The sequence below is a fragment of the Acipenser ruthenus genome, chromosome 47, assembly GCF_902713425.1.
Source record: "Acipenser ruthenus chromosome 47, fAciRut3.2 maternal haplotype, whole genome shotgun sequence".
NCBI classification, from domain to species: Eukaryota; Metazoa; Chordata; class Actinopteri; order Acipenseriformes; family Acipenseridae; genus Acipenser; species Acipenser ruthenus.
Genome location: NC_081235.1, coordinates 2,328,091 through 2,355,135, shown reverse-complemented (window position 1 = coordinate 2,355,135; position 27,045 = coordinate 2,328,091). Strand labels below are relative to the sequence as shown.

Sequence of the window (27,045 nt, the reverse complement as noted above, 5' to 3'; positions counted from 1 at the left end):
GAAGTTCAGCGTGCAGCTGAATGTTTCGTCACTAGTTCGTGTGGGAGTTGAAGCTCGAGCTGTGTGTTTCAGTTTAATTTGTGGTTCGGTTCGATTTCGGTTTGCGAGTGAGTTTTTACAGCTTCGGACGACACGTTTTGGTACAGTGAACATCGCTGCACATTTGCTGAATCTTTTTTGAAAAGGCGGCTGTATAACCCACCGGATCTTCAGTAGAAATGAGCGTGGAGGCGTACGGGCCGAGCTCCCAGACTCTCACCTTCCTGGACACGGAGGAAGCGGAGCTGCTGGGAGCTGACACGCAGGGATCGGAGTTCGAGTTTACTGACTTCACTCTGCCGAGTCAGACCCAGACCCAGGGGCACACTCAGAGCCAGCTGGACAATCAGGTACGCGTCTCGGTGAAGCATGCATAACACATACTTAACGTGCGGTTGTTCTCCTGAGTTGTGTATCATAAGCGCACACTCGCGGCCTGCTGTACCTCACACAGTCCTCTGCTCTGGACAACTGCGGTGCTCACATTGTACGTGCAGCAAGCAACACCCGCCAGAGCCAGGTTATGCTAACTAATCGAAGCTTTTAATACTTTTTACCCAATCGTATTTAATCTGTATTTCTTATCTAATCGAACTAGGCGGGGGGCGCTGTAGTACTAGGCCGGGCTGCTTTACCTGGTGCGTGTCGTTATCATTTTACGAATTTGATCGGACAGGTATCCGTGTCCTCATGGATTTATTATGGTGCTATACAAAACTGATAAGCGGATCCTGTCGAGACAACCCTCCAGCTAGGTGCAGTTTGCTTTATTAGTAGTAAACCAACACATAGCTACCACGAGTTGTGTGTGTGCGCAAATATATACATTATTAATACAGTTCCGTACTCGCAAGTGAATGATCTGTAGTGGTTCACATTTTATAATACAATGCGGTGCTAGGTAACGTCAGCAGTAGTGAGTAACTAAGTAAAAAGTAAGCAAAGTTTTTAGGTACCCTGCAAGTCCCATTCAGCCGGTCAGTACTGAGTTTGGGCGTGTACTGGTAGTGTTATGCCTAGCACAGTTCCGGTAAACGAGGCTGTGACTATAGTACTGCTAGCCGCCAATATTAACACATCAGCAGCAGCCCACGTCTAGAAGTCCCAAAACTTTCCCAAAGTCGATATTCATCAGTTTACTTCTTATAAGTGGTCCCGGTAGACCGTGTGCTCGGTTTTTATAGCTACAGTTTAGTGTTAAACTGTATGTGTGACATTTTTTTGTCTTTGTTTACTTTTAAAATAGCGAGGGAGGTAGTTAGAATCTGACAACATTCTCGTCAGACCCTGGTGGTTTTTGTTTTGTGTTGTTTTTTAAAATTTATCACATGATCATAATGGCTGTTTCCTTAAACATTAGAAACCTATAACATACATGTGTCGTTTGTTCAACGGGTTTTAATAAAGTTAGTCTATTTCTGTGTATACTGCACTGTAACAATATGACATCTATTTATTATTATTATTATTATTTATTATTATTTATTTCTTAGCAGACGCCCTTATCCAGGGCGACTTACAATCGCAAGCAAATACAAATACATTCAAGTGTTACAATACAAGTAATACAATAAGAGCAAGAAATACAATAATTTTTGTTCAAGTGTGACAAACCACAATTCAATAATACAGCAGATAATAGTGATAGTTACATCAGGATATGATTACATAGTGATAGTTACATCAGGATATGATTAAGTACAAAATAATACAGTAAAATACAGTCGGCCAGCTTTATGCTGTGACAAATGTTAATAATTATCAGTCAGGGATCAGTCAGGGATGTGTTTAAGATTTCAGAACAGGGATCACAAAAGATAGGGGGATCCCTCTGCCGGGCATAGCGATGCAATATTTCTTTCTAGACAGGTCTTTGTGAAGCTCTGCCAAGCCAAGGAACCTCTTTTGCTGTTCAATCTGAGGCTCAAGTTAGAGTTTTTGTAGTTGTAAACCCTAAATGTGGGAAGGTGTTTCAGCATAAAATATTAAGTATATGCCGAGTGTTGAAAACAACTCTTCTGGGGGGGTTGTTTTGAAATCACAGAAATGACCTGTTATCAAAGTATGTGTTTGGTCATCATGCTTATTTGTAGAACTTTTAGTGGCAGGGATGCCAAAGGTACAGTATGCTTCAATCATGTCTTCAGAAGTGGAATTATAATATGGAGAGGTTTGTACATAGCTTGTTATCTCATTGTTTATATAGCTTGTTATGATCTTGAATCTCCCTTAGCAACACAGCTACCATTTTTCATGGCGGTAGTGTGCTACATGTTTTTTGAGCAGCAACTTCAGTTATATTGTTAAGGCATACGAGAAAGCTCACTTCCTGTAGGTTATCTACCAGTCTTAATAATTGTATTTAAATATTAGGTAAAGTTGCCAGATACTAATTTGAAGATTTTCTCAAACACCTTCATTTACATAAATACATTCCTGTTAGTTGGGTCCTGGGAGGTTATTTTTTATTTAAGTGCTGGGATGAACACAGGATTTTCAGGTTTGGATATTTGCTCATAATGTAAATATTCGTTTGGATATTCATTCTTTTTCAGAAAGTATTAAAAGCCATTATATTGCTCTGAACGCAGACAGACAGCATAGCAGCAGGGGCAGGGGGTGTGGCAGTGACCCTGTGTGTGCGCCTTTATTTTAGAGACCTTGCAATATGTAACATGTTAAAATAAAAAAAATATCCCAGGAGTAAAGAATAAGTTGTGTAGGACTGGCTTTACCCAGTGAATTAACTACAAGACAAAGGATGCCAAGTAACAGTTCAAGTTAAACGTTGTTTTGTTTATTCCCGAAATATAGTACATAGAGTTGACACCGCATTTTATATTATTTTTCATTTCTTGCCATTGGCGTTTCTTCACAGTACAGCGGCCATAGACACGTTTCCATGAACTAATAACACAAGGTTTAGTTCTGCCTTTTTGTAACTGAACAAGCAAACAAAAACTGAAATTTAAACTTTAAACACTTCAAATAAAACAAACCTGGAAGTGGCGTTGTAAAATGAAGGTGAAGAAAACTCACTGTTTTGCTTCTCATTTATTACATTCCACATAACAGAAAGTCGCAACACAAAATATATAATGTCAAAGCTAGAAATTAACTTTAAGACAGTAGTGAGGATTTGCTACCTGCCTGGAAAGTAGGTAGCAAAATGGTCTTATTCAGTAGCGGTTTATTTGACTAATAATTATATAGAAAAATAATTAAAAAAATAAACACCTATGTACTGTTTTAAATAGACTGAATAAACCAAATTATCACACAGTAGGCCAATATTTAAATCATAAAGTATTTATTGAAACCACCTTGTGCTTAACTAAGTAATGGAACTAATGTAATTCCTTGTTGAAATGTATTTTGTTTTATCCTTAAGTTCTACAAGAAGCAACCATATCTGTCATCTAAGCATCTGATATGCCATCAGTATGGTTAACTAGGTTATGTTTCATCGGTGCAATTTAAGTGGTACGAAATTATTCTTATGTCTTCAGTTGTTAACTGAGATTTCGGTAACTAACAAATTGTACACAGACAGCGATTAAATAAAAAAAAAAGTAAAAAAAAGTAACACGTGCCACAATATCATTGAATCCTGCATTGTATGACCTTATTAATTATAAGGTTACAGCCACAACTGAGCTGTTTTGAAAATGAAAGCTAATTCCAGCATGGTACCACTACATTTAAAAGATTCATGCAACATGTCATACTAACTGGTTTGTTCATAAATATGTATGCTTGCACCCTGCCTTTCACTGCATTTTTAAATGCTCTACAATTTTGAAGAAATTAACAAAGTAATAACAGAATAAGGGATATCAACTAGGGCTGTCAGTTAAGCCTCCAAATAACAATTGATTAATTGGCCACACAAAATCGAATTGTTTGAATAAATATCGCTGATTGTACCGTCCACATACATATTCACTCCATTCCTCTCCCCGACGTGATTATTTTAATATCATTGCAGTTCAGTAAAAGCTTGTGAATGCGAGGGGTAATTTTGCCTTGGTAGCGTCAAAAGAAAGAAAAAAAAAACAAAAAAAACACAACATTCGCAACAAGCCTAAAGCAAGTTTAACATACTACAGGGGTGTTACTAAAATATTTATTCCAAACAGAGTACAGTACTTTGGAATGTAGTCTATGTAAACTAGACGCAAGTTTATGAAAAGTGACAGCTGCAGCATCACGCATTGCATCTTGTTAATACTGTACCGCCTAACCTTCACTGTGTGTGAAACACACATCATCATAATAATAATACAAATAAATTGCCTAAAACAACATCATCATAATATTAATACAAATAAATTGATTTGCTTACCACAACGTGCATACCTGCTACAGATCAAGCTGATCATTACTCCAAAATAGCGTTTAACATCACTGATCTATCGGTTTCTTCTTTTTTTTTTTTAACGTTATTGAATATTGTTAAATATTGATTATATAACAGTTCATTTTGAAACTGTCAAGTATAGCAACACATTTTATAGACAATGTATAAACTTAATATCCTGTTAGGTCATTGCCTGTTATCTTGTAAAATTGTAATGTTTTTAACAGTTATTTAATTTTACTTTTGGTCTATAAAATAAACTTAAATTGTATCCACGTTGTTCTGCTGTAGGTACAGTGTTTGTACTTTACTGTGCAATACGATTTGCATTGTGGGTCTCGCGTGTATCTACATGGAGCGGTACAAACCTCAGTCATCTATCGGGAAGCTCTATTAGGAATGGTTTCCCACTTTATGACATGAAGCTACCATTTCACCCAAAGCTCTGTGGGACGCGGGTACCCTTGTCCTTTACGCACACAGGGTTTGTCGGCACTTTCAGGTTTACAGCTATCTGCGTCCCTGGGACACGTGTCTGTTTGTAACACAGGCAGCCCTGCCACAGATTTTTAATTTTTGTTTTAATCATGCAGGTAATGCAATTGTGTTGTGTGAAGTGCATGGTTCAGAATGTCGGCTAGCTCAAACTCTGTGTTGTACAGTAGTTTCTGCTGTGGAGTACTGGGAAACATGGATACGGGTACGTCGTGGGTCGGAGAAGAAAACTCCATTAAACTTCTGAACCATTTCTTTCTGTTAGCAGCCGCTACAAACACAGTTGCTTATGCTTGGGAAGCAGGAGGCAAAAAGCCTGAAATGGATTTCAGCAAAGCTCGCAGCTGTACACAGGTCACGTAAAAAGGGGTGCAACTCAGTATTCTGTCTGCTCCAATCCAAGAGTGTCTGCATCCATGTATTCCAGTTCTCCACAGCGGGAACTACAACGCGAGCACAACAACAGACAATTGCAGACCTAAGAGTCCTGACAAACCATGCGCGTGTAAAGGACGGGTACCTGCATCCCAGAGAGCCTTGTATAAATCATTAAAAAGAATAAGAAAATCAATACAAGATCTTCATAAAACATTACATTTTCCATTATACATAAATAAATGCCATTTAGGATTTTTACTTTTGTTTACCGCTTAAATGCTTGAACCATTGCAGCCTTAATTATGACATCACTCTTCGGAGCTGTCACCTCTGGTGTACGTCGCTGTACTTGACAGCTTTATTTCCGCTCTAAGGTTAATGGTCCTGATGGAGTACTGCAGAATGGGGCAGTTGATGATGCAGCTAAAGCAAGCCAACTTCTTGCTGAACTGAATTTTGAAGAAGATGAGGAGGATACCTATTACACCAAGGACCTTCCAGTGCATGCCTGCAGGTAGGAACTTGGGAAATCTGGGGACAAAGACTGAAAACAAAACCTTATTGTAGTGTAGTGCCTGTATGTAAGGCATCGCTGGTTTAGCTTGTTTGTTTGTTTTACTGTAATATGTCCCATAGTAAGGTGTAGCTATAAAGCAGTCATGTTTTAAATGGACCTGAAATGGAAAACTGCACTAGTGATATGGGGCCATTTTTTCTTTTTCTTTTGAGCTTGTCTTCTGTTTACCTAGATCACATGGTTATGTACAATGGTTAGACAGCTGCAAATTTACAACATACTCCTAATGCATTCATGATGAAAGCACTATGTATTGTACAGTGCTTTGCAATACTTTTATATAAAAAGTGCTATATAAATGCAATGAATAAATTAAATATACCAGAAAAAACAATGCACAGGTTGCTTTTGAGAATTTGTATTAATTCTTAATCTTAGAACTGGTCAATTGTTGGCATACATTCTTTTGAATAATCTTTATTACAGCTAAGATTGCTTGTTAGAAATGTCTTTTATTACAATTTAAGCTACTGTGGAATACATGACCCGGCCTGCGTGGTTTACTGCAATACCAGTAAGAAGTGGTTCTGTAATGGACGAGGAAATACTTCGGGCAGGTAAGCGCATTATAAAAATATCTATGGTACAAGTCCGTTTGTATGTACAGCTTGAATAAAGTGGAAAGTGAGGCTTCAGGCAGATGCTGCTTTCGGCGTTCAGTAAAGAAGCTGATTTAACGACTCAAGCGAGTTTTCTATGGCAAGCATCGAATATCGCCTGTGGCAAACGTCCTTATTCAGATGAATGGATCTTTTTATAAAATTGGAGTGTTGGCGCTAGACTAGAGAATGTATGTTTAAATGTTATGCAGGTCTAAAAGTAATATATTTATGTATCTTACTGTAATCCCTTTCAAAATAAAACCCAGCGTTCAGATGTGGTTCTTTTTTTTTTAAATTGGGTCAGTTATTGTATTTTGCTTCATAATAACTGAATATTTTATTTAAAGTGTGAAATACATACAGTATAAACAGAAATAATGGAAAAACACCATAGTGTTACATTTAAAGTTTAACACACTGTAGATCTACAGTACAATACAAATTACACAGAAACTGTGTAGGCAATGTTCTATCCATTGTTCTTGTGTATTTTGCTGCCATCAAGAGATAGCCCAACAGCTGTACTGAACAACACTGCTAGTATTTAAAAAGGCTTGCTCTTGCAAACATTTCATGTTTTACAGTACCTGTCTTGCAGCTCTCGACCATATGGAAATTTTGGAATGCGGCTCGTAGGGTCAGGAAGTTTGGCCACTCCTGGCATAGACTGAGAAAGCATTTTAAGAACTGTTATTGGAATGCTGTTTTGTAAATTGCCAAATACATTATTCCAGTGCTTTGTTTTGCAATAATGTTCACAGATTCTTTGTAATGTGCATGCAGTACCGTCCTTTGGTGTTTTAGACACTGATGTTCCTGACTGTTCATTTTATAATTGCACAACGTTAATAAAGCAACTACAATGTAGTATAGCAAGTCCCTCTGAGATCCAATAGTTGTACATATCCAATGGACCCCTGGAACCAATTCAATCAGATATGACGGGTCAATACGCTTGTTTGTTTTTTTTAGCCACATTGTGAACCACCTTGTCAGAGCGAAATGTAAAGAAGTGACTCTGCATAAAGATGGCCCGCTTGGGGAGACTGTCTTGGAGTGTTACAACTGTGGGTGTCGCAACGTCTTTCTTTTGGGCTTCATCCCTGCCAAGGCTGATTCTGTTGTTGTACTGCTGTGCAGGTAAATTGAATCCTTTCAATTCAAAGAGATAAATCCATTATAATTCTCATGCTGTAAAACCACAATTATTGTCTCTGTTAAGGGGCTTTGAACGTGGAACTGCTCTTCAGTTCTAGTTTCCTGCCATAGACCTATGTAATGTGGGCTAGATCTGCCAAAAAGTCTTGTAATAGTAATGCCAGCACCATCTAGTGCTCGGCAGCGTATTGTCAGAAAGAGAGAACTCTGATCCAAAGCATGAGATGGTGCTGTGTTATGCTTTATAAAGACACTTGTCTGATCTGTCTAATCTAGTCTGTGTTATGTGGCAGGCTATTATTATTATTATTATTATTATTATTATTATTATTATTATTATTATTATTATCATTATTTATTTCTTAGCAGGCGTCCTTATCCAGGGCGACTTACAATTGTTACAAGATATCACATTATTTTTACATACAATTACCCATTTATACAGTTGGGTTTTTACTGGAGCAATCTAGGTAAAGTACCTTGCTCAAGGGTACAGCAGCAGTGTCCCCCACCTGGGATTGAACCCACGACCCTCCGGTCAAGAGTCCAGAGCCCTAACCACTACTCCACACTGCTGCCCTTGAACCTGAAGAAGAGCTTTTTGAACTCGGGTGAAACTTCAGTGACAAACATTTCAACAAAGTATTTTTTATGTCTTAAATTTGAAGATATTGTAGAATGTCAAGTGGAAAAGCGATTGGTAAATGAGAAATCGTTCACGTGATATATGTTGTGTTGCTAATATGTTCCTTTTAAAATTCAGACAGCCCTGTGCCAGTCAAAGCAGCCTGAAGGATATCAACTGGGACAGTTCTCAGTGGCAGCCTCTGATCCAAGACCGCTGCTTCCTTTCCTGGCTGGTAAAGATTCCTTCTGAGCAGGAGCAGCTGAGAGCAAGGCAGATCACAGCTCAGCAGATCAACAAACTGGAGGAGCTCTGGAAGGTAAGAGAGGCAGCATGTGACTGAAACTTCCTTCAGAGATGGTAAACAAACAAGGTCACTACATAAGAGTATACAGTGACATAATGGGGCCTATATGCAAAACATTTAGTCTTAAAAGAGAAGAACACGTAATCATAGAATCAGCATTCAAACAATAAAAACAGCACTGAAGAAATGCTTTGTAAATATGAAGCAGACTTTCCCAGGTATCAAAATAAATTTGAACATGACTGTGGGACACAAACTTCAATACTGGTTTGAATCTGTAATTTTGTGGTTCGTATGAAGAATTTCACCTCTTGTTCAAGTTTGATTAAGTTTATTGTTAAATATTGATAGTCACGTAACTCTGGGTCACTTCTATTTATTGGCTTTACATTTGACATCCAGCTTTCTTCTATTCTCTTATTCTACTTGCTGTGAATAGGCAATGGTTAGCTACTTTTTCATTGCACTACCTGTTTGGGTAAGTAACTGAATGCTATAACTTGGGGTCCATTCCCCTAAAATTTGTATGAACCTTTACAATCAAATTATTGCACAGTATACTGTTTATATTGAATGATTAAGGTACAGAAAGTTTTTTTTTTGTTTTTTTTTAACATACCGGTTTGTGTAAAGAACTAGATTTGTTGCCTAACTTAAATGTTCAATAAAATGTACAGCTGACAGAGGGGTTAACATGGTTTTGAGTGATTTCTTTATAACAATTCTATATACTGTATTGGGAAGATTTTTGTTTAGGAAACTCTACATGAAATCCTTTTTAAATGAATTCATCTCTGCAGCACCAATAATGTTTGTGTTCCTCAGGAAAACCCTTCAGCCACTCTTGAGGATCTGGAGAAACCTGGAGTGGATGAGGAGCCACAGCATGTTCTACTCCGCTATGAAGATGCCTACCAGTACCAGAACATCTTTGGACCGCTTGTCAAGCTGGAGGCGGACTATGACAAGAAACTCAAGGAATCTCAGGTGCGATAGTAGAGCCATATCTAGTACTTTAAATGTTAGCCAAGAATTTAGCCTAAACGTTTAACTGTTATAATATGCAGGCCAAATCTAATTGTTAGTCTTAAGGGGCGTTCACACCGGATGCGGCACGCATGCTGCCTGCTTGCGCGCCGCGCTGCAGTACTGTTCACACCAAACGCGACAGGGTAAAGTCAGTGGGCGGTCCGTTGTTACCTCACGGCTGCAGGTACCGTGGCTTTTGGTTACCGAGCAACAAACCGTAAATGCCAGCGGGAAAATAAAACGCTTTTGACAGAACTGAAGACACTGTATTATGTACTGTACAGTTAACGTGTCGTCTCTAGTTTTGGCAAGTGATATTTTCAGAATCATACCATTCTGAATTAAAATAGTACTTCTGTTAAATATAGTACTCTACCAACAAAACCAATACAGTACATCTAAATAGAAGCCTACTTATTTTAAAAACACAGTCCTTTCAGATGCGTATTTTTGATATTGTCTGTTTTGCAAGGAAGGGTTACAAGGGTTGCAACGGGCCAAAATGAAATAATCAGATATGCAGCACACGTGTTTAACCGTCACTGAAGTCAAAGTTTTATAGGGTCGGATATGTGAGTGCTGACTGTATTGAGAATTGCCCATATAAACTGTTTATAAACTGTAATCTGAATGAATGTGTGTTTAAATTGTGACTCACTAAATGCTCTGCTTCTTTCGTAGACACAGGATAATATAACTGTGAGGTGGGACCTGGGTCTCAACAAAAAGCGAATTGCCAACTTCTCTTTGCCGAAGACTGACTCAGGTGGTAATATTGTTCGAGTTTATATTCATTTTTTAATTTCTTTGGAAAAAATAAGAATTTTGTAAATAGACTGTGTAAGCAGTAGCCTAAAAATGAAAAATCATTTAAAGTGATTCGTATTCCCTGTGTATATAGGGACGTGATATTTTCATGGTTATCTAAACTCATCATTTTGAATCTTTTAGTGACAATGCCATTGACCTCTCACCTAATATAGCTGCCATATTAAAGTCATGATGTTTTATGATTCACAGTACATTATTGTACTAATGTTTGGAACATGGCTGTATTCTATTATTTTGTTAGTCAATTTCCATTACTAGTGTTAGCCAATAGAAAAAATAACCCTTTCAGTGCCGCATTGTTTTAACCTCTATCCATATCAATGATACAGACCACATGCTTTGACATGGGGTCTGATTCACAAACTGGTTTTATTGGCGTTAAGTACCATTTCTGACTTCATATCAGTACTAAAATCCTCCTTTTGCAAATGATCTAACCCACAAAGGTCAGTCTCTGTGCTTGAATTCGTGCTATTAACATGTTTTCTTAATAGCGCTTTGTGAATGCATTTGGGACGCTTCCATTTTAATTATATAATTTGTGCAATCCACAAAGGTGCAAGACAATTTTTGCAGCTCTCAATGGAGCATTATTAAAACCAGGAGAGGTCAGCTTTTGAAAGGTGTGTTAAAACCAATTCTTATACACAGGAGTAGTAGGAAGATGTCTGCCATTCGTTGGTTACATAGAAGGTCACAGAGTAAGAATTATGCAGGTGGAAATCCCATCCACCCCATATCAGTCCCCTAATAAATGTAGTGTTTCCCAGATTACATGTTAAAAGGTTTCAGAATTATGCAAAGAGCGAAGACCCAAACGGGAATCTCTACCAGATAATGATATGCGATATTTGTTTAGGCTAATATTTTATCAGCAAGTTTTAAGTAGTGGTTATAGTGCTGCCTTTTCTGTAATATAAGTGTGTGTTATTTCCTATTACAGTTATTATAATTAAGTGATATACCAAAATACTACACCAGTCCTTTTTTTATTAGTATGTTTACTCGCAGTTCTTTTTGTTTGACCGACCGTGTTTATTTCCTGTCATATTTGATTTCCAAATTATGTCTCTTCTTGATTAGCTGTGTTTTGTTCCTTTTACATTTATAGTTATTAATAATCCCTTAAACCATTCAGCATAGCAGCACATATGAAAGCCGGACCAAGACAAAACTGCATGGAAAGGGCACGCAAACAATTTAAAACGTATTGAAAGCTGCACCACGCGATTAGTCTAGTTTATATATTAAACATAATTATCAATATGTGAGGTTTTTTAGTGCCTCGTCCGGGCAGTTTTGTCTTGATCCGGAAGCATTTTAAGTTATAGAAGAAATATGAAAAATCATCCAACGATAATTCTTTTCATATGTAAACTGTAGATGAAGTGATTGTGTGGTATAGTTTTCAAGGTGGTTCGCATTTGTCTGGCATTCATCTACTCCCTGTTTTCATCTACAGATTGTATGATGAAAGTATTAATTGTAGTGTGAAATTTTAATCACTTTAACTAAATCAGAGATTGTTTAAATGCTGGTATCTCAAATGTACATTCTCTGCCTTAACATGTAAGGAAAAAATATAGAATTAACATTTTTAATCACACTAAACAAATGATTAGTCACAAAATCCTACACAGCGTTTAGTTCTACATGTCATAGGAGGTCCCCGGTTCAAATCCCACCTCAGCCACTGACTCATTGTGTGACGTCACAAGTCACTTAACCTCCTTGTGCTCCGTCTTTCGGGTGAGACGTAATTGTAAGTGACTCTGCAGCTGATGCATAGTTCACACACCCTAGTCTCTGTAAGTCATCTTGGATAAAGATGTCTGCTAAATAAATAAACAAATAATAGAAATCAAAAGAAAAAAAGTTAAAGTAACTCGTAACAAACTTCTATTAGAACGAATGTTAAAATGTACTCCCTTATTGAGCCATTTTTCTTTAACGCAAGGGCTTTTCAAAGCTATGTTATCCCGGTGTGTCTACAGGTAGCTGTACCAGAGGTATTACACGTAGGTAATTTATTTGAAGGACATAATAAAGTAGGAGTCGTGCTATCATGGTAAAAAGGGTGGTATTAACGCAAATTCATGAGAACTGGTCAAACACCACAGTAAAAACATCTTTTGGATGTTTGTGAATTACAGCGGAAGCAAGGAGTAAAGTTTGGAGCAGTGATAATAACACACATCCAATCTTCACTCCAGTTTTACCACTGGTACATGAATCAAGCCCATAGTGTCTTTAGGTGGTACACAGCTGTATTCTATGATTGTCAAAGTCAATTAACCACTTCCACGTTGCTTTAACTTGATGTTTACAAGCTATTCACTCTGATATGGTATCCCACTTAGATTATGCCCCCTGTGAGGATTTGTTATTGTTCAGAAAACACCCGTTTCAGTTTTGTAGTGCTGTGTAAAGTGAAACTTGCCTCAAGTACTCAAGGAGTACAGTAAACCATTTTAATCAGTTTCCCTTTGCTTCTCAGACATGCGTTTAATGCAAGGAGATGAGATTTGTCTGAGGTACAAAGGAGACCTGGCTCCCTTGTGGAAAGGAATTGGACATGTCATCAAAGTTCCAGACAGTATCCTTTCATTCGCTTGAATCATTTAACTTTTTATACCTAACATACGTAAGTATTTAAACATAACTTTGAATATGATGTCAAACACTTCAGCTGTGCTTTCTAAAACAAATTGCTATATTTAATTTCTGTCTTAAACTACTGTACTGCATGAATTCATGTATTAAGAATATATATATATATATATATATATATATATATATATATATATATATATATATATATAATATATATACAGTAAAAAGTATGGAAATATATAATTTCTAGAAGTTTCTCAAACAAAGCATTCTAGGAAAAAGAACAGCAGCAAGCCTTGCAAAAGCAAATCCAGTGATTTGTATGTTTCTAAATCTAATTTTTTATTTTTTTAAATGAGTTCTCATTATGGTTTCTTTATATGTCTAATTTGATTGAGCTACTTTAATTTGATCTGATTCTTGTTATCTGAACAATCGAAACAGTGTTTTAAAATGAGGCTCAGTGCCCAGTGGAGCTCTCAATATGGTTTCTATTGAGACTGTTCATTTAGTTAAGTTCTCGTCATCTAAAATAAAAACATTTAAGAAGGTGTTTTTTTTATTTGATTTTATTTATTGCATTTATATAGCGCGTTTTATACAAAAGTATTGCAAAGCACTGTACAGTACATAGCAGAAAAAAAACAAGAAACCACGATGCATTTGTATAGCAGTCTCCATCTTTATTCCACAGGCTGATCGGGGTGTGCAAAACCTTTTTTCTGAGTGGTAGTTCACCCCTTCTATGATTTATGAGAATATTATAAATGTTTAAGCATTTCTTTCTTTCTTTCTTTTTTCGCTTAAACAGTGATTAGACAATGTGGATTGACATTTGATTGTGTAGTTTGAATACTGTATATACAGTAGTCTTTTATAATATGAATAAAACAATACATTTTTAATTGTTAGTTTTTTACTCTAAAACTGTATTTTCTAAATAACAAGGCATGAGCCATACAAACCTTATTTCAAACCTCGTTTGAAGTTTAATTTTTGAGGTCACTGTTCTCCTAAATTGCTTGCCACAACCTTCTTGCAAATGAGGCCACGTACGTTCTCAATGGATTAACTTCCTGCATAAATAATAAATACATAAGTAATGAATCGATGACATGTATCTTATAAATATTTATATATATAAAAAATAAGGCAAATTTACTAAACATAATTGGGTACTTTTCTATTCTTTACTCTGCAAGTTTGTATTGTATGACTGATATAAATTGTTTAACTGAAGTTGGTCCTTAACAACACTAAGATTATGGAGATGAAATTGCTATTGAGTTGAGAAGCAGCGTTGGTGCCCCCGTCGAAGTTCCTCACAATTTCCAGGTCGACTTTGTTTGGAAATCGACTTCCTTTGACAGGTAAGATGCTTCATGATTACACGTGAAGTAGAATACAAGGAAAACCCATTTCAGGGGTCTTCAGTCTTCTGAAGTATAGAAACTAACAATACTAGTGAAAAATGAACCAATTATTAGTCAAGCGTTTAAGAACCTCTCACGTTTTTCTTACTTGCTCATTTTGATATGTTGTACCCCTACGCTTCTGCTCATCCAGTTGGGTATCAATCCGGGTTTGTCCAAAAGTTTTGTGTAACAGCGGCTTGCAAGTGACTGTGGGAACGCTCATGTTTTTGTGCTGACTCTGATAGACATCCTAGATTGCTGTAGCCAGTGCTGTTCCATATCGCCTTTTCTGTACTGAACAAAATACTGCTCCACCAGTATCCTTTTTTAATTGACATCTTCTGGTAACCCACGGATACCTTTCATAATTAGAATTTTGGAAGTGGCGTGTATATACCTTCCCTTCCTGTGTCAGTTTGGGTATTTGTGGTGTATACCCTCAATACTGAAAATTGATTCGTAACCAAATCGACTACGATGTCTCCTTTTTTTTTTTTAATTTGTAAAAAGCAATTCGAAATATTACTTTGAAGTTCTCAATATAATTCTCAGTAACAGTCTCTATAATGAGCAATATCGTGTGAAATTCAGCTGTTTTTATAACCTTACCCTAGCATTTTTATGTCCTGCCACTTCTCACTAATGATTGGACAGCTGCAAAACCAGGGCAGATCTTTGACTTTCCCATTGGTTAAACTCCCAATTATGTCCCGCCTTTGCTCACTTATGATTGGATACCTGCATAACATAGGAGACTGTGGTCCAGTGGTAAAAGAAAAGGGCTTGTAACTAGGAGGTCCCCGGTTCAAATCCCAGCTCACTCACTGTCTGACCCACTGTCTTAACCTCCTTCTGCTCTGTCTTTCGGGTGAGACGTAAGTGACTCTGCAGTTGATGCATAGTTCACACACCATAGTCTCTGTAAGTCACCTTGGATAGAGGCATCTGCTAAATAAACAATAACAAGTGGCAGATCTTTCACTCTCCCATTGGTTAAACCTACTAAGACCTTCAACTGTTTGTGCCCTGCCTCCACTCACTTATGATTGGACTGCCGCGGAGAAAATGCAGATCTTCTATTGGTTGATTTTATTTTATATACAAAAATAAAATTCTGCATGATTTAAAATTGTAAAAAAAATAAATCTGTGATCAGCTCTTTAGTTGGTTAATCGGAGCGGCCCTAGTATATACATTACATTGCTACAGGAACAGATGTAAGCAAACCTTTCATGCAGTGTTTGTTTGAATATTGCAATATTTGACCCTGCCTTATTGATTTAATGTGCTGTATATTGATTATTGCTTAAATTATTCAGCTACTGTACAAGAGCCTTTCAGTAATTCCCTGTTTTAAATATTTCAAATAAGGCTTTTACCTTGTCAACGGGCATTTATTAACCTATTTCGTTGTTTTGAATCTGCTTCCATGCAGGATGCAAAGTGCTCTGAAAACCTTTGCAGTGGATGAGACCTCTGTTTCTGGATACATTTACCATAAACTGCTGGGGCACGAAGTGGAAGATGTCATCATAAAGTGTCAGCTGCCGAAGCGCTTCACTGCCCATGGGCTCCCTGACCTTAACCATTCTCAGGTTGCGTTTTGAGCTTTTAGTCAAATTCCAGAAAAGTTTAGAGCACGCTTTCTGTATTGAATTAGTTAGAATAGAATGCTTTTTTTATACCTGCAGGGGATGAAATGGGGATACAGTACAGTGGAGGCGTTCATACAGTACGTCTGTATGTAACACTTTACATTTTTCCATGGGAAATCGCTTACTCAGTTGTAGTGAAACTTAGTATTACCATTATTTAGCATACGTTATTGAGAAGATTAGACTTGAGATATATGGGGTGTCTGTCCGTACATTTATCCATCTTTAAGTCACACTCACATTTTTACATGTATCTTGAGAACAAGTTCTTCTACCTGCTGTGAATCATTTTAATATATATTACCATGATACGCCTCAGCATGTCACTTACATGTTATGCTTATTAAATTGTGATTAAACTTGGTTTTAACTATCTAGAATCAATTATTGGAAGTATGAGATTGTTGTGATATATGGAGGTGCCTCTGTCTGTACAACCATCTGTATGTCACACTTATATTTGACGTTTTACACAATTTTACCATACTTTACCGTAATATGTAATATTAAAACCTTATTTGCTTACCTAATTCAATCTAGGTCTTAAATACTACTAAATTTTCATGAAACTGTTCAACCATTTCTTAATCTATAAGAGTGTACATGCTGTTGAGGTTACATAGTGGGCATCAACTGTTTTCATACTGTTGGCTTTAATTTTGCATTTACAGCCATGGTGGGGGTTGTATGTTACTGACATACTAGTTTTAAGGTGCATTAATGGAGGCATTTTCTCCCCTGTGTTCTGTCCAGGTTTATGCAGTGAAGACTGTACTTCAGCGTCCTCTCAGCCTTATTCAGGGCCCCCCAGGGACAGGAAAAACTGTTACATCTGCTACCATTGTGTACCATCTGGCCAGGCAGGGCAATGGGTAAGAGTTGTCTTGACTACTGTTCTGTTTTGTACATGCCATGGAGGTAAAGAGTGGAATACATAAATTACTAATTTCTCTTTTAAACATTTTTCAGACCAGTGCTCGTCTGTGCTCCAAGTAACATTGCTGTGGATCAGCTGACTGAGAAAATTCACCAGACTGGACTTAAAGTTGTAAGGCTTTGTGCTAAGAGCAGGGAAGCCATTGATTCTCCTGTATCTTTCTTGGCATTGCACAACCAAATCCGTAACATGGATAGGTAAGAATACACACATTCCTAGCTTTAAAAAAAAAATGGACAATACAACTTAATACTACACAATTGTCCGGTGCTAAAATATTATAAGAATTCATAGTAAAATGTTGTAATGCAACATGGGTTTTTTCATGTTCAAATATGTTTTCAAAGTTTTAAATTAATATTCTGTTATTTAAAGTATAATTTTGTACCATATTGCAGTACAGCGATCACTCAGGTGTAACATATGCAGAGTACAACACTCTTCTGTATAGTAAAATGGTTTGCATAATCTATATCTGATAGTCATTTATAAATTCTGTTAAATGAACCGGTCATTTTTTGCCACAGAATACATTTCAAGCAGTGTTTGTTTGACATTCAGATATTTGGCCGAGTCCTGTTAAAATAGATCCTCTACTAAGTGACACTGTTAGGATTAGACACTGCAATTATTTGGCTGCTTCTACACATGTTCAGAGGTTTTGTTCTTTTATATGCTAGTTTTTGCAGGTAATAAAACAACAGCAGACATTGTTTTATAAGGTCATTTTTTAAATTGTGAATCTTGTATTTCAGTATGCCTGAACTTCAGAAGTTGCAACAGCTGAAAGATGAAACTGGGGAATTGTCCTCTGCAGATGAGAAGCGCTATCGAGCATTGAAGCGCACGGCTGAAAGGGAGCTGCTGATGGTGAGGCTTTCTCTCATTTCTTCTTGTTCCTTGGTTTGACTCCAGCAGGTGTTTCACAGTTGTGTGTTTCTCTTTTAGAATGCTGATGTGATCTGCTGCACCTGTGTTGGAGCCGGGGACCCACGTTTAGCTAAAATGCAATTCCGCTCAATTCTGATTGATGAGAGTACCCAAGCTACTGAACCTGAATGCATGGTGCCTGTGGTGCTGGGAGCAAAACAGGTAATGCAGGAATAAGTAGACATAGAAGCAACATCAAACACAAAGACAACATCCAGTATACATCACAAAGATTCTCCTAACCAATATTAAAATATGTAGAAATGATTATATATACCTTTTTAATTGTTTTGAGCTCTTTAAACAGTTGCAGAGTTCAACTTGGCTATAACATTTTATAAGTAACTTGAACTCTGCAACTGTTTAAGAGCTCAAAACAATTACAAAGGTCTAATTAAGCAAATTATCAGTTCAATTAATGGTCTAGTTAAGTAATTGAGAGCTCATTTGGAATGAAAACCAGCAGGCACAGGGGGTCCCCCAGGACCAGGGTTGTGAACCCCTAATTTAGAAGACAGATCTCAAACCCAAGTGGACTAGAGCGGCCATTTTGAAAAGAGCATTGAAACAGTCTTTTAAAAGTGTAAAGAGTTGTCAGGGTATTAACAATAAAAAGAACCATTACAGTACGTTATTTAAAGAGTTGTAGCAACACGTGGGGATGTATAACGGTAGATTTTTTGGAACCCCGCTACTTTTAAGATGCTAACTGATTTTAAGTTTTTATTAAACAGGACATTTCCGGTTAAATGTTTTGTAATATTTGTGCTTACCGTTTAAAAGTCTAAACTATTACAGCGTTTGTATACACTTGCAGTTCTGTACATGTAAACATCTGTGTTCATTTCAAGAAAATTACAAATAAGCATATTGTCTTTCTTTTTTATTTATTTGATATAGTTGATCCTTGTTGGTGATCATTGCCAGCTAGGTCCTGTTGTCATGTGTAAGAAAGCAGCCAAAGCAGGCCTGTCCCAGTCTCTGTTTGAACGGCTGGTGGTGCTGGGGATCCGTCCCATTCGTTTGCAAGTACAGTACCGTATGCACCCAGCACTCAGTGCCTTTCCATCCAACATCTTCTATGAGGGCTCCCTTCAGAACGGAGTCACTGCAGGTAAGCTCGGCAACAAAATCTAACAAGCTTGATGTTTTATTACGGCTACCAAAAATGTGGTGGATCTAAGAATGTGAAGACAATTTCATTTGAAAATCTAATGTGCTTATTGGGCGTCTTCTGAGATTTTACAACACGCCGCAAAAGTATGAAAATGTTGTGACCAAGATATCTCCGGAATTCATTAGACCTGGAATGCTTATCCGAAGAGCATTGGATATACAAATGGGCTGCTGGTGTAACCAGGCTGTTTGCCTCTTGGCATGGGTATTTACTGTACCCAGGTCTGTCTTCTACCCAGATGAGAGCTTTGGTATAGCAAGAGACACTGAGATTTTGGGTTGAATGGGTCACTAATTGTCTAAACCGCCAAACAGATTTTCAATACAATAAACATACTTTTTTTTTATTTTTATTTTTCTCTCTAGCTGACCGCATTAAGAAGGGGTTTGACTTCCAATGGCCACAGCCAGACAAGCCCATGTTCTTCTATGTAACTCAAGGGCAGGAAGAAATTGCAAGCTCAGGAACTTCCTATTTGAACAGGTATGTTTGAAATTAGGAGTTAATTTCATTTTAAAAACATTTTAATTAACATGTTGGAATGTTTGTAGCCATCAGAAAAGCCATCGTGAGAAGTCCTCCATCACTTTTTATAAAATGCCACACATATAAATGTAAAAAACGTGCCCATATTTTGAATACAAGGAGGCTGTGTGGTCCAGTGGTTAAAGAAAAGGGCTTGTAACCAGGAGGTCGCCGGTTCTAATCCCAGCTCAGCCACTGACTCATTGTGTGACCCTGAGCAAGTCACTTAACCTCCTTGTGCTCCGTCTTTTGGGTGAGGCGTTGTTGTAAGTGACTCTGTAACTGATGCATAGTTCACACACCCTGGTCTCTAAGTCGCCTTGGATAAAGGCGTCTGCTAAATATACAAATAATAATAACAACAATGAAGTTCAGTTTTGTCAATAAGGAATTAATTTAGGCCATGTTGATAAAGTGCACATGTAGATTGCAGGTTTGAATTACGAATTGCTGACTTAAGCTTATCCTGTAATTTGTGAATCATGTTAATGTGTAACCTTCTTCCTCACAGAACTGAAGCTGCTAATGTGGAAAAGATCACCACAAAGCTTCTGAAAGCAGGAGCCAAACCAGACCAGATTGGAATTATTACACCCTATGAGGGTCAGCGCTCTTACTTGGTGCAGTACATGCAGTTCAGTGGCTCTCTGCACACTAAACTTTATCAGGTATTACAGTATATCTCAGAACTCGTGACATTAATGTTATTGATGTATTCTTAGTTAGTTTAATATGTATGCTATTGTTCCCACTAGGGATAGGGGCAATAGGGCCACACTTTCAATTTGTGAATGAAGCAATAAATACAATTCCAGATCCCAGCACCACTTGCTTTGGATCGGTACTGCTCTTGTTTTCATTAATAGCAGTTGCTGTTTTTTCCCAGGAGGTTGAGATTGCCAGTGTGGATGCTTTCCAAGGACGTGAAAAAGACTTCATCATTCTGTCTTGTGTCAGAGCTAATGAACATCAGGGTATAGGATTCTTAAATGATCCCAGGCGTCTCAATGTGGCTCTTACTAGGGCAAGGTATGAGACCATTTTTATTAGATTTTCTCTAGGCGTAAATTCAGATTTTCAGTAGGGAAGTTCGTTTTCGTTTGTAATTTGTGACATCTAAAACAAATGTGTAGAATACTACAAACTTCTCCGTATTGTGAATCATGAAAGCCAAACATCATCTCTTTTTTACATAAATTACTGAAATGTGTAATTGTGTAGAAGACTATATGTGTACAGCATTTAATTGTTAATGGAAAGAGAGTAGAAATGTTTAATATTAAATAAATTGGAATACACTGTACAGTCACTATTATATAAACACTAAGGCTGCATATATGTCATTCATATTGACAACTGTTGAACTAAAAGGTACACTTCTAAACCTGTAACACTTGGCAAACTGAATGATTGTTCTCATGATAGCGAGAGAAATTCAGATGTCTTTGTTTCTGTTTTTGTGTAGGTATGGTGTGATTATTGTTGGCAACCCCAAGGCTTTGTCCAAGCAGCCTCTCTGGAACCACCTTCTGAACTATTACAAGGAGCAGAAGGTCCTGGTTGAGGGGCCGCTGAACAATCTGCGAGAGAGCCTCATGCAGTTCAGCAAGCCTCGCAAGCTGGTCAATACTATAAATCCAGTGAGTAGCTGTTACTGAAGGAAGCTTTACCTGGATGAAAACGTTATTCATGTTTCATACAACAGCAACCTAAACCGTGTTAATATACACTGAAGCATGCAGTTATACTGCTGAAAGTGTAAAGCCATGCATTTATACTACAGCCCTGGATGAAACCTGCATTACAGTTCAGTTAGCTTTATGTGCCTGGTTAAGTTCAGACATCTCCCTTTCATTGCTAAGGTTCATCTTTGGCCTTTGTTTACTAATGCTAGCAGTGTATAAATATTCTCTCTGTAACGGAGCGCTGTTACTTGATAGGTTGGTTTGTTTTTCTTGAAGACAAATAACGTTTTTAACATTCAAAGCAAATGTTGAAAGGTATGAGTTTATTTTGTTTTGCTTACCTTTGTTTGGTGCATGTTTCACCTTTTCTCGGTCTCTTAGTTGCCGTTTTGAACATTATAATCATTATATTCATTGCAAAAAATTAAGTTTATGACACAAGCTCACAAAACTAAGGAAATTGGGGATAAGTTTGTACAATACAGCAATCCTAACTGAGACTTGTTCATTCTAGGCAGCATAGTCAAGGAAAGTGTGGAGTCTTCCCCGGTACCCACATGTGTAATAGTTGGCTTTAAATCAGGGATCTATGTATGTACGCACCACTTGTAAAACACTAATTTCACATTCTTCTATGTCTTTAAACACATTGACAAAGTAAATTATTTCTTTTTTCAGATACAGCTGTGATGCACCTTGACTGTAATTCACTTTGCAATATAAGCAGTGTTTTCCTCGACTCCGTCAGGGAAGCAGAGTGCTCCACATACTGTTTTCTAAGATCACCGCGCCAAGCGTTTGGCTAATCAGACTCACTATAGAGAAAGAACATACCTTCAGCTAGGCTACATCCAGGTATACCTGGTATAGAAATCAGCAAGTGGAGCACTCTGACATGCAGGGAAAGCACTGATAAGTAATACTTTAACAATACACTTCAATCTTTGTTGTCCGAGACTTTGCATGCAATTCGGTTCGGTATTTTTTTTCAAACTCAGCTGTTTTTGAGGTCCAGAAGGTTTTCGGTTAAACTGAACTGCATTTATGCACCCATGGGAACAGGTCATACCATTATTGCACACATATTTATTTTATTTAATTATTTAATAACTGTGACAAATACGCTCAATACAGTGTTATTGCATCACTCATACTAATGTATTCTACAATTACACACAATGTATAAAGAATCAAATGTATTGGGAGACATTAAACTTTCTTTTATTTACTATTTTCCTGATACCCCCATTGTCGCTGCAGTCAGTTGTAAGTGGCAAATCACATCTGAGTAGAACTGCAGCTCATGGCTTTCAAAATTGCAATTATTTTCAGCATGTTGGCTTCAAAGTGACAGGTGTTTGGCAGCATTTTAAAATGGTTTCTGATGAGGAAACACTTCTAGTTTAAAAGGTCATGTAGATTTATGTCAGCAAAAAACTAAAGCTGGGCCTCGCATCTGCCTCCAGAGTTCTCGTTGAGTATGCTGATTTATTGAAGCCTGTTACTAGAATACATGTGACTCCGTGGATATGGCTCTTGCACATCAATGTCAGTGTGTGTGTGTAGTCAGTGGAAGCTGAGTCGTTAGCTTGTTTTATTCACAGTCTTTAATTTGTTGCAGGGAGCACGGTTTATGAGTACAGCTATGTATGATGCCAGGGAAGCGCTCATCCCAGGATCAGTGTACGACCGGAGCAACCAGGGTAAGGGTCCTGTATAATTATACTGTATGTGTGAACTGGCAATGTTGTAGCAGGGAAAAAGTTACGTTGATGAAAGTGTTAGTTGAAACCTTTGCCTACACGATTATGACTGTTTCTTGTACTGTTAAGATTGCTAAATATACATATTTTAAAATGCTTTCAATGAGAACATTGTTGCAAAGAAAATAAGTGTTCATTTTTTAAAGTCAATCTCATTTAGGATATAGTTGCCACCTGTGTCCGTTCAGATTGTGTGACAATGTGACCTGCCAGCCCTGCCTACTCTCCTTTTTATAAATGTAGAGTAGGCAAGGCTAGCAGAACGGAAAAGTCACATGATGCCATGAAGAAGGCTGTTGAGTCCCGGCACATAGGATACTCCTCACAAGCTAAAAGCCTGGTAAAGGCAGCTTTCTAGTTTCACATTCTCAACACCATCAAAGAGCAATGGAAATGCAAGAAGCAGTTCAAATGACATTTAAAGCTACTTAAAGGGAACCTGTAGTGGCACTGAATATACAATCATTTCAATAGAAAACGTGTGGCTGAATACATTTGACACACTTTAAAACTTCTGCTCGGCCAGTTTCCGATATATAAGCATTAAAACAACGTTAAGCTTCTATGCATTGGGTCTCTCATGTGGCACACAGGATATGCGGTCCAGTCATTGATTTCCCTATTTCCGAACACTACTAGTCTATAGCTGGAACTGTAAGACGATGTTTATCCGATGTATTATGAAACCACTCGTTTCAGTACAACAGATACTAACGAGCAATAATATCACTCCAGCCAGAATAAAGTTGCAGCAGAGAGTATTATAATTAGGGCTTCTGATTTTCAGTTTTAACCGATAAAACACAATAAAACACCCCTGATACCAAACAAATTAAATCGATGGATAGCAAATAAACACTGGAAAACACTGGAAAAACTGTGGAAAGGGTTAATCTATTCACATTGACTTTACCCTTTTCACATTTAAAACAATAAAACCTACTTCCAAAATAATAATAAATACATTTCCCTGTGCTGCTGGGCAATGTCCCGCCTTCCTGACTATAATGTTGTTGAAGCTGACACCCTGGGATCCTTCAAGAAGCTGCTTGATGAGATTCTGGGATCAATAAGCTACTAACAACCAAACGAGTAAGATGGGCTGAATGGCCTCCTCTCGTTTGTAAACTTTCTTATGACTTGTATCTACCATTGATTAGTTCTGAATACTTAAACCCACCCCAACTACTGAGTGACTGCACATTCCTACATTTCTATTGGAGACTCCGCTTGCGAGATTTAAAACAAGATTACAATCAGGATGGAGGCTTGTTAGCGGGATTTAAAGCTGTATTACAGTTAAGACACGAAGGATTTAAAACAGAATTGTGCCGAAATGTACAAAAATGCGTACACACAGAAACCCCAGAAGAATGTGCCCGTGACCATAGGGATTTCGTTGTGGAAGACAGCAAAGGAAAGAAGGTACAATTTAAGTTTGCAAGTACTGTCGAGTTACTATACATACACACAAAAAAGCATTTTGGAAAGTAACCAAAAACACTAATTTCATACAGTATATCAAAAACGAAAGCCACGAAAAAAATGATTTACATAAAACTCGAAAATAGCTAAAAATAAGCACCAAAAAATACAATTAATAAAACCCGAAAAACAGAAGCCCTAATTATAATTTCTAGAGTGAGAACAGAGAAAACAGCATGGAGCCACTGCACACGTACGAGAAAACACCATGGAGCCACTGCACACGTACGAGAAAACAGCATGGAGCCACTGCACACGTACGAGAAAACACCATGGAGCCACTGCACACGTACGAGAAAACACCATGGAGCCACTGCACACGTACGAGAAAACAGCATGGAGCCACTACACACATACGAGAAAACAGCATGGAGCCACTACACACATACGAGAAAACACCATGGAGCCAGTATTTGTGGTCTGAAAAACATGACTGTATATTGAATTCTGTTTTGTGGACTTTTGGAAAGATGCACCTCAATTGTTTTTACATACACATCCAAGAAATACACAAATCATTGTCAAAAAGTAATACACGTCCGCTTTTTTTTTTGTCCTGTATGGCATACAGACAAAAAACAAATATGGTGACCTTTCAATTTTATAGCTTTAAAACATTTCTATAGATCTGTTCTTTGAAACAAAACCAAAAATATAGCAAGGTTTCATGCAAAATATGAAGATATACTTAATTATATGCAGTAGAACGCACTTGTAAGGGTTGGTCTGCACACAAATTTCCTACAATAACTCAGTTTTTAGGAATTCAAAAATGTTCTTATCTATGTGTCTCAGTTACTCTGTGTTTTAGAACAGTTAGTCCATTCAGTCAATTTTTTTACCACTTTTACACTTGCATGCAGCACATTTTGTTTTGACATTGTAGCAGGATTTGTGAGAACTGCCTGTTGTAGAGTGCTGTTTTTTTCCCCAATGTCTTTTTAAAAAAAAATTTTTGCAAATATGGTATATGATCACTTGTTGTGATCACTTCAACTTCCTCTGCTGGCACATGCGTGATCGAGGATGTTATTCTAAACGGAATGAGGTTTAAAAAACATTTGCAAGCAAACTTTCCTTTAACTCTGGGCGCTGACATCTACTCCGTACTGTCAGAACTGCCGTTAATGATACAGAATGTATGCAAATTAACAAAACGATAATTTCTTTCGCCCTACCTTAAACTTTTTCTCAGGGGATGTGTTAACCATGATTTGGCACACTTCCTTGACTATAGTAAAATGTGTCAATCTGAATTTTTGTTGCAGGGCGCCCTTCAAATATGTACTTTCAGACCCACGATCAGATTGGAATGATTGGTGCTGGTCCCAGCCATGTTGCTGCAATGAACATTCCCATCCCCTTCAATCTCATGATGCCACCCATACCTCCCCCAGGATACTTCGGCCAGGCTAATGGCCCGGCAGCAGGTGAGATTGACTGTGATACCAGGAAACAGGGCGCCACACGGAAATGTATGTTAGTTGAAAAGAAAAAATATAGTATGTGAATGTGTGGATGAAGTCATAAAAAGGTTTAAAAAGATGATGAGCGGTATATTTTTAAAATGTGTCGACTTTTATGGTGACATACAGGCGCTTCCTGTATTAGGAAGCACAAAGCAAAGTAATGCGTGTCTATATGTATCTCTCTATATATCTAGATCTCTCTCTCTCTCTCTCTCTCTCTCTCTCTCTCTCTCTCTCTCTCTCGGGGGGGGATATAAATAAAAAAAATGGATGTAAAATAGTTCAACACAGTTTTGGACAGCTTGGAATGGTTGGTGTGTATGAGCTATAAAATATTTAATTTGCTATTCTAATATCCTTCTAATTGTACATTCAGTCTGCTCAATTGTAGTATTTTTTGGTTTTCAGTGTTGGACTATAATTGTGCTGCACTCAGTAAATGTGTGTGTTTGTTTTTATCAGGCAGGGGGGCACTGAAGGGGAAGGCTGGCCGGGGAGGACGCCAGAGAAATCGTGGCATTGGCAATCAGGGAAATAGCCAGTGCAACCTGCCTAACAGCCAGGCCAGTCAGGATGCTGTGTCCCAGCCGTTTTCACAGGGTCCGCTGACTCAGGGCTACATCTCTATGAGCCAGCCATCTCAAATGAGCCAGCCAGGCCTTTCTCAGCCAGAATTGTCGCAGGTAAACAGGAAAGATTGTCCAATTCGTCTTTAAAGAGAAGTGCAGTGTGTGTCTTTTTAGTATTTGATATCATTATACTGAAGCCTTGAATACATTAATACTTGCATCTCTAGTATGGAACTAGTACTGCACTCTAACATGCACAGAATCAGCAGTTTTAAAGGGTTAAAAAGAAATATCAAATGCCAGGAAGTGTTTGATTTAGTAATTCCATCTCAGGGAAATTATTGTGGAAATGTATCAATAGGAATACCAGATATGCTAATAGAATCTGTAAAAAAAAAAAACTACTTTCTCCATCAGATTG

At 37.6% G+C, this 27,045-nt stretch overlaps 1 protein-coding gene across 4 annotated transcripts in view; it reads left to right on the top strand.

Moving 5' to 3' along the window:
- LOC117428899 (regulator of nonsense transcripts 1) overlaps positions 1-27,045 on the top strand; it is a 32,283-nt gene continuing 5,238 nt past the window's right edge. Inside the window, exons 1-22 of one of the 4 annotated variants that reach the window (XM_059014342.1) lie at positions 1-389; positions 5,647-5,786; positions 6,317-6,406; positions 7,424-7,591; positions 8,373-8,553; positions 9,367-9,528; positions 10,258-10,339; positions 12,899-12,997; positions 14,276-14,384; positions 15,865-16,024; positions 16,838-16,956; positions 17,054-17,218; positions 17,777-17,891; positions 17,970-18,113; positions 18,852-19,065; positions 19,494-19,611; positions 20,165-20,321; positions 20,540-20,682; positions 21,119-21,293; positions 22,960-23,041; positions 25,855-26,016; positions 26,518-26,738. In XM_059014342.1, coding sequence (XP_058870325.1) covers positions 219-389; positions 5,647-5,786; positions 6,317-6,406; positions 7,424-7,591; positions 8,373-8,553; positions 9,367-9,528; positions 10,258-10,339; positions 12,899-12,997; positions 14,276-14,384; positions 15,865-16,024; positions 16,838-16,956; positions 17,054-17,218; positions 17,777-17,891; positions 17,970-18,113; positions 18,852-19,065; positions 19,494-19,611; positions 20,165-20,321; positions 20,540-20,682; positions 21,119-21,293; positions 22,960-23,041; positions 25,855-26,016; positions 26,518-26,738 — 3,177 coding nt within the window. In that variant the 5' untranslated portion in view covers positions 1-218. Of the gene's footprint in view, positions 390-5,646; positions 5,787-6,316; positions 6,407-7,423; positions 7,592-8,372; positions 8,554-9,366; positions 9,529-10,251; positions 10,340-12,898; positions 12,998-14,275; positions 14,385-15,864; positions 16,025-16,837; positions 16,957-17,053; positions 17,219-17,776; positions 17,892-17,969; positions 18,114-18,851; positions 19,066-19,493; positions 19,612-20,164; positions 20,322-20,539; positions 20,683-21,118; positions 21,294-22,959; positions 23,042-25,854; positions 26,017-26,517; positions 26,739-27,045 lie in introns of all 4 variants that reach the window. The other 3 variants (XM_059014343.1, XM_059014341.1, XM_059014340.1) reach the window with 3 other exon arrangements.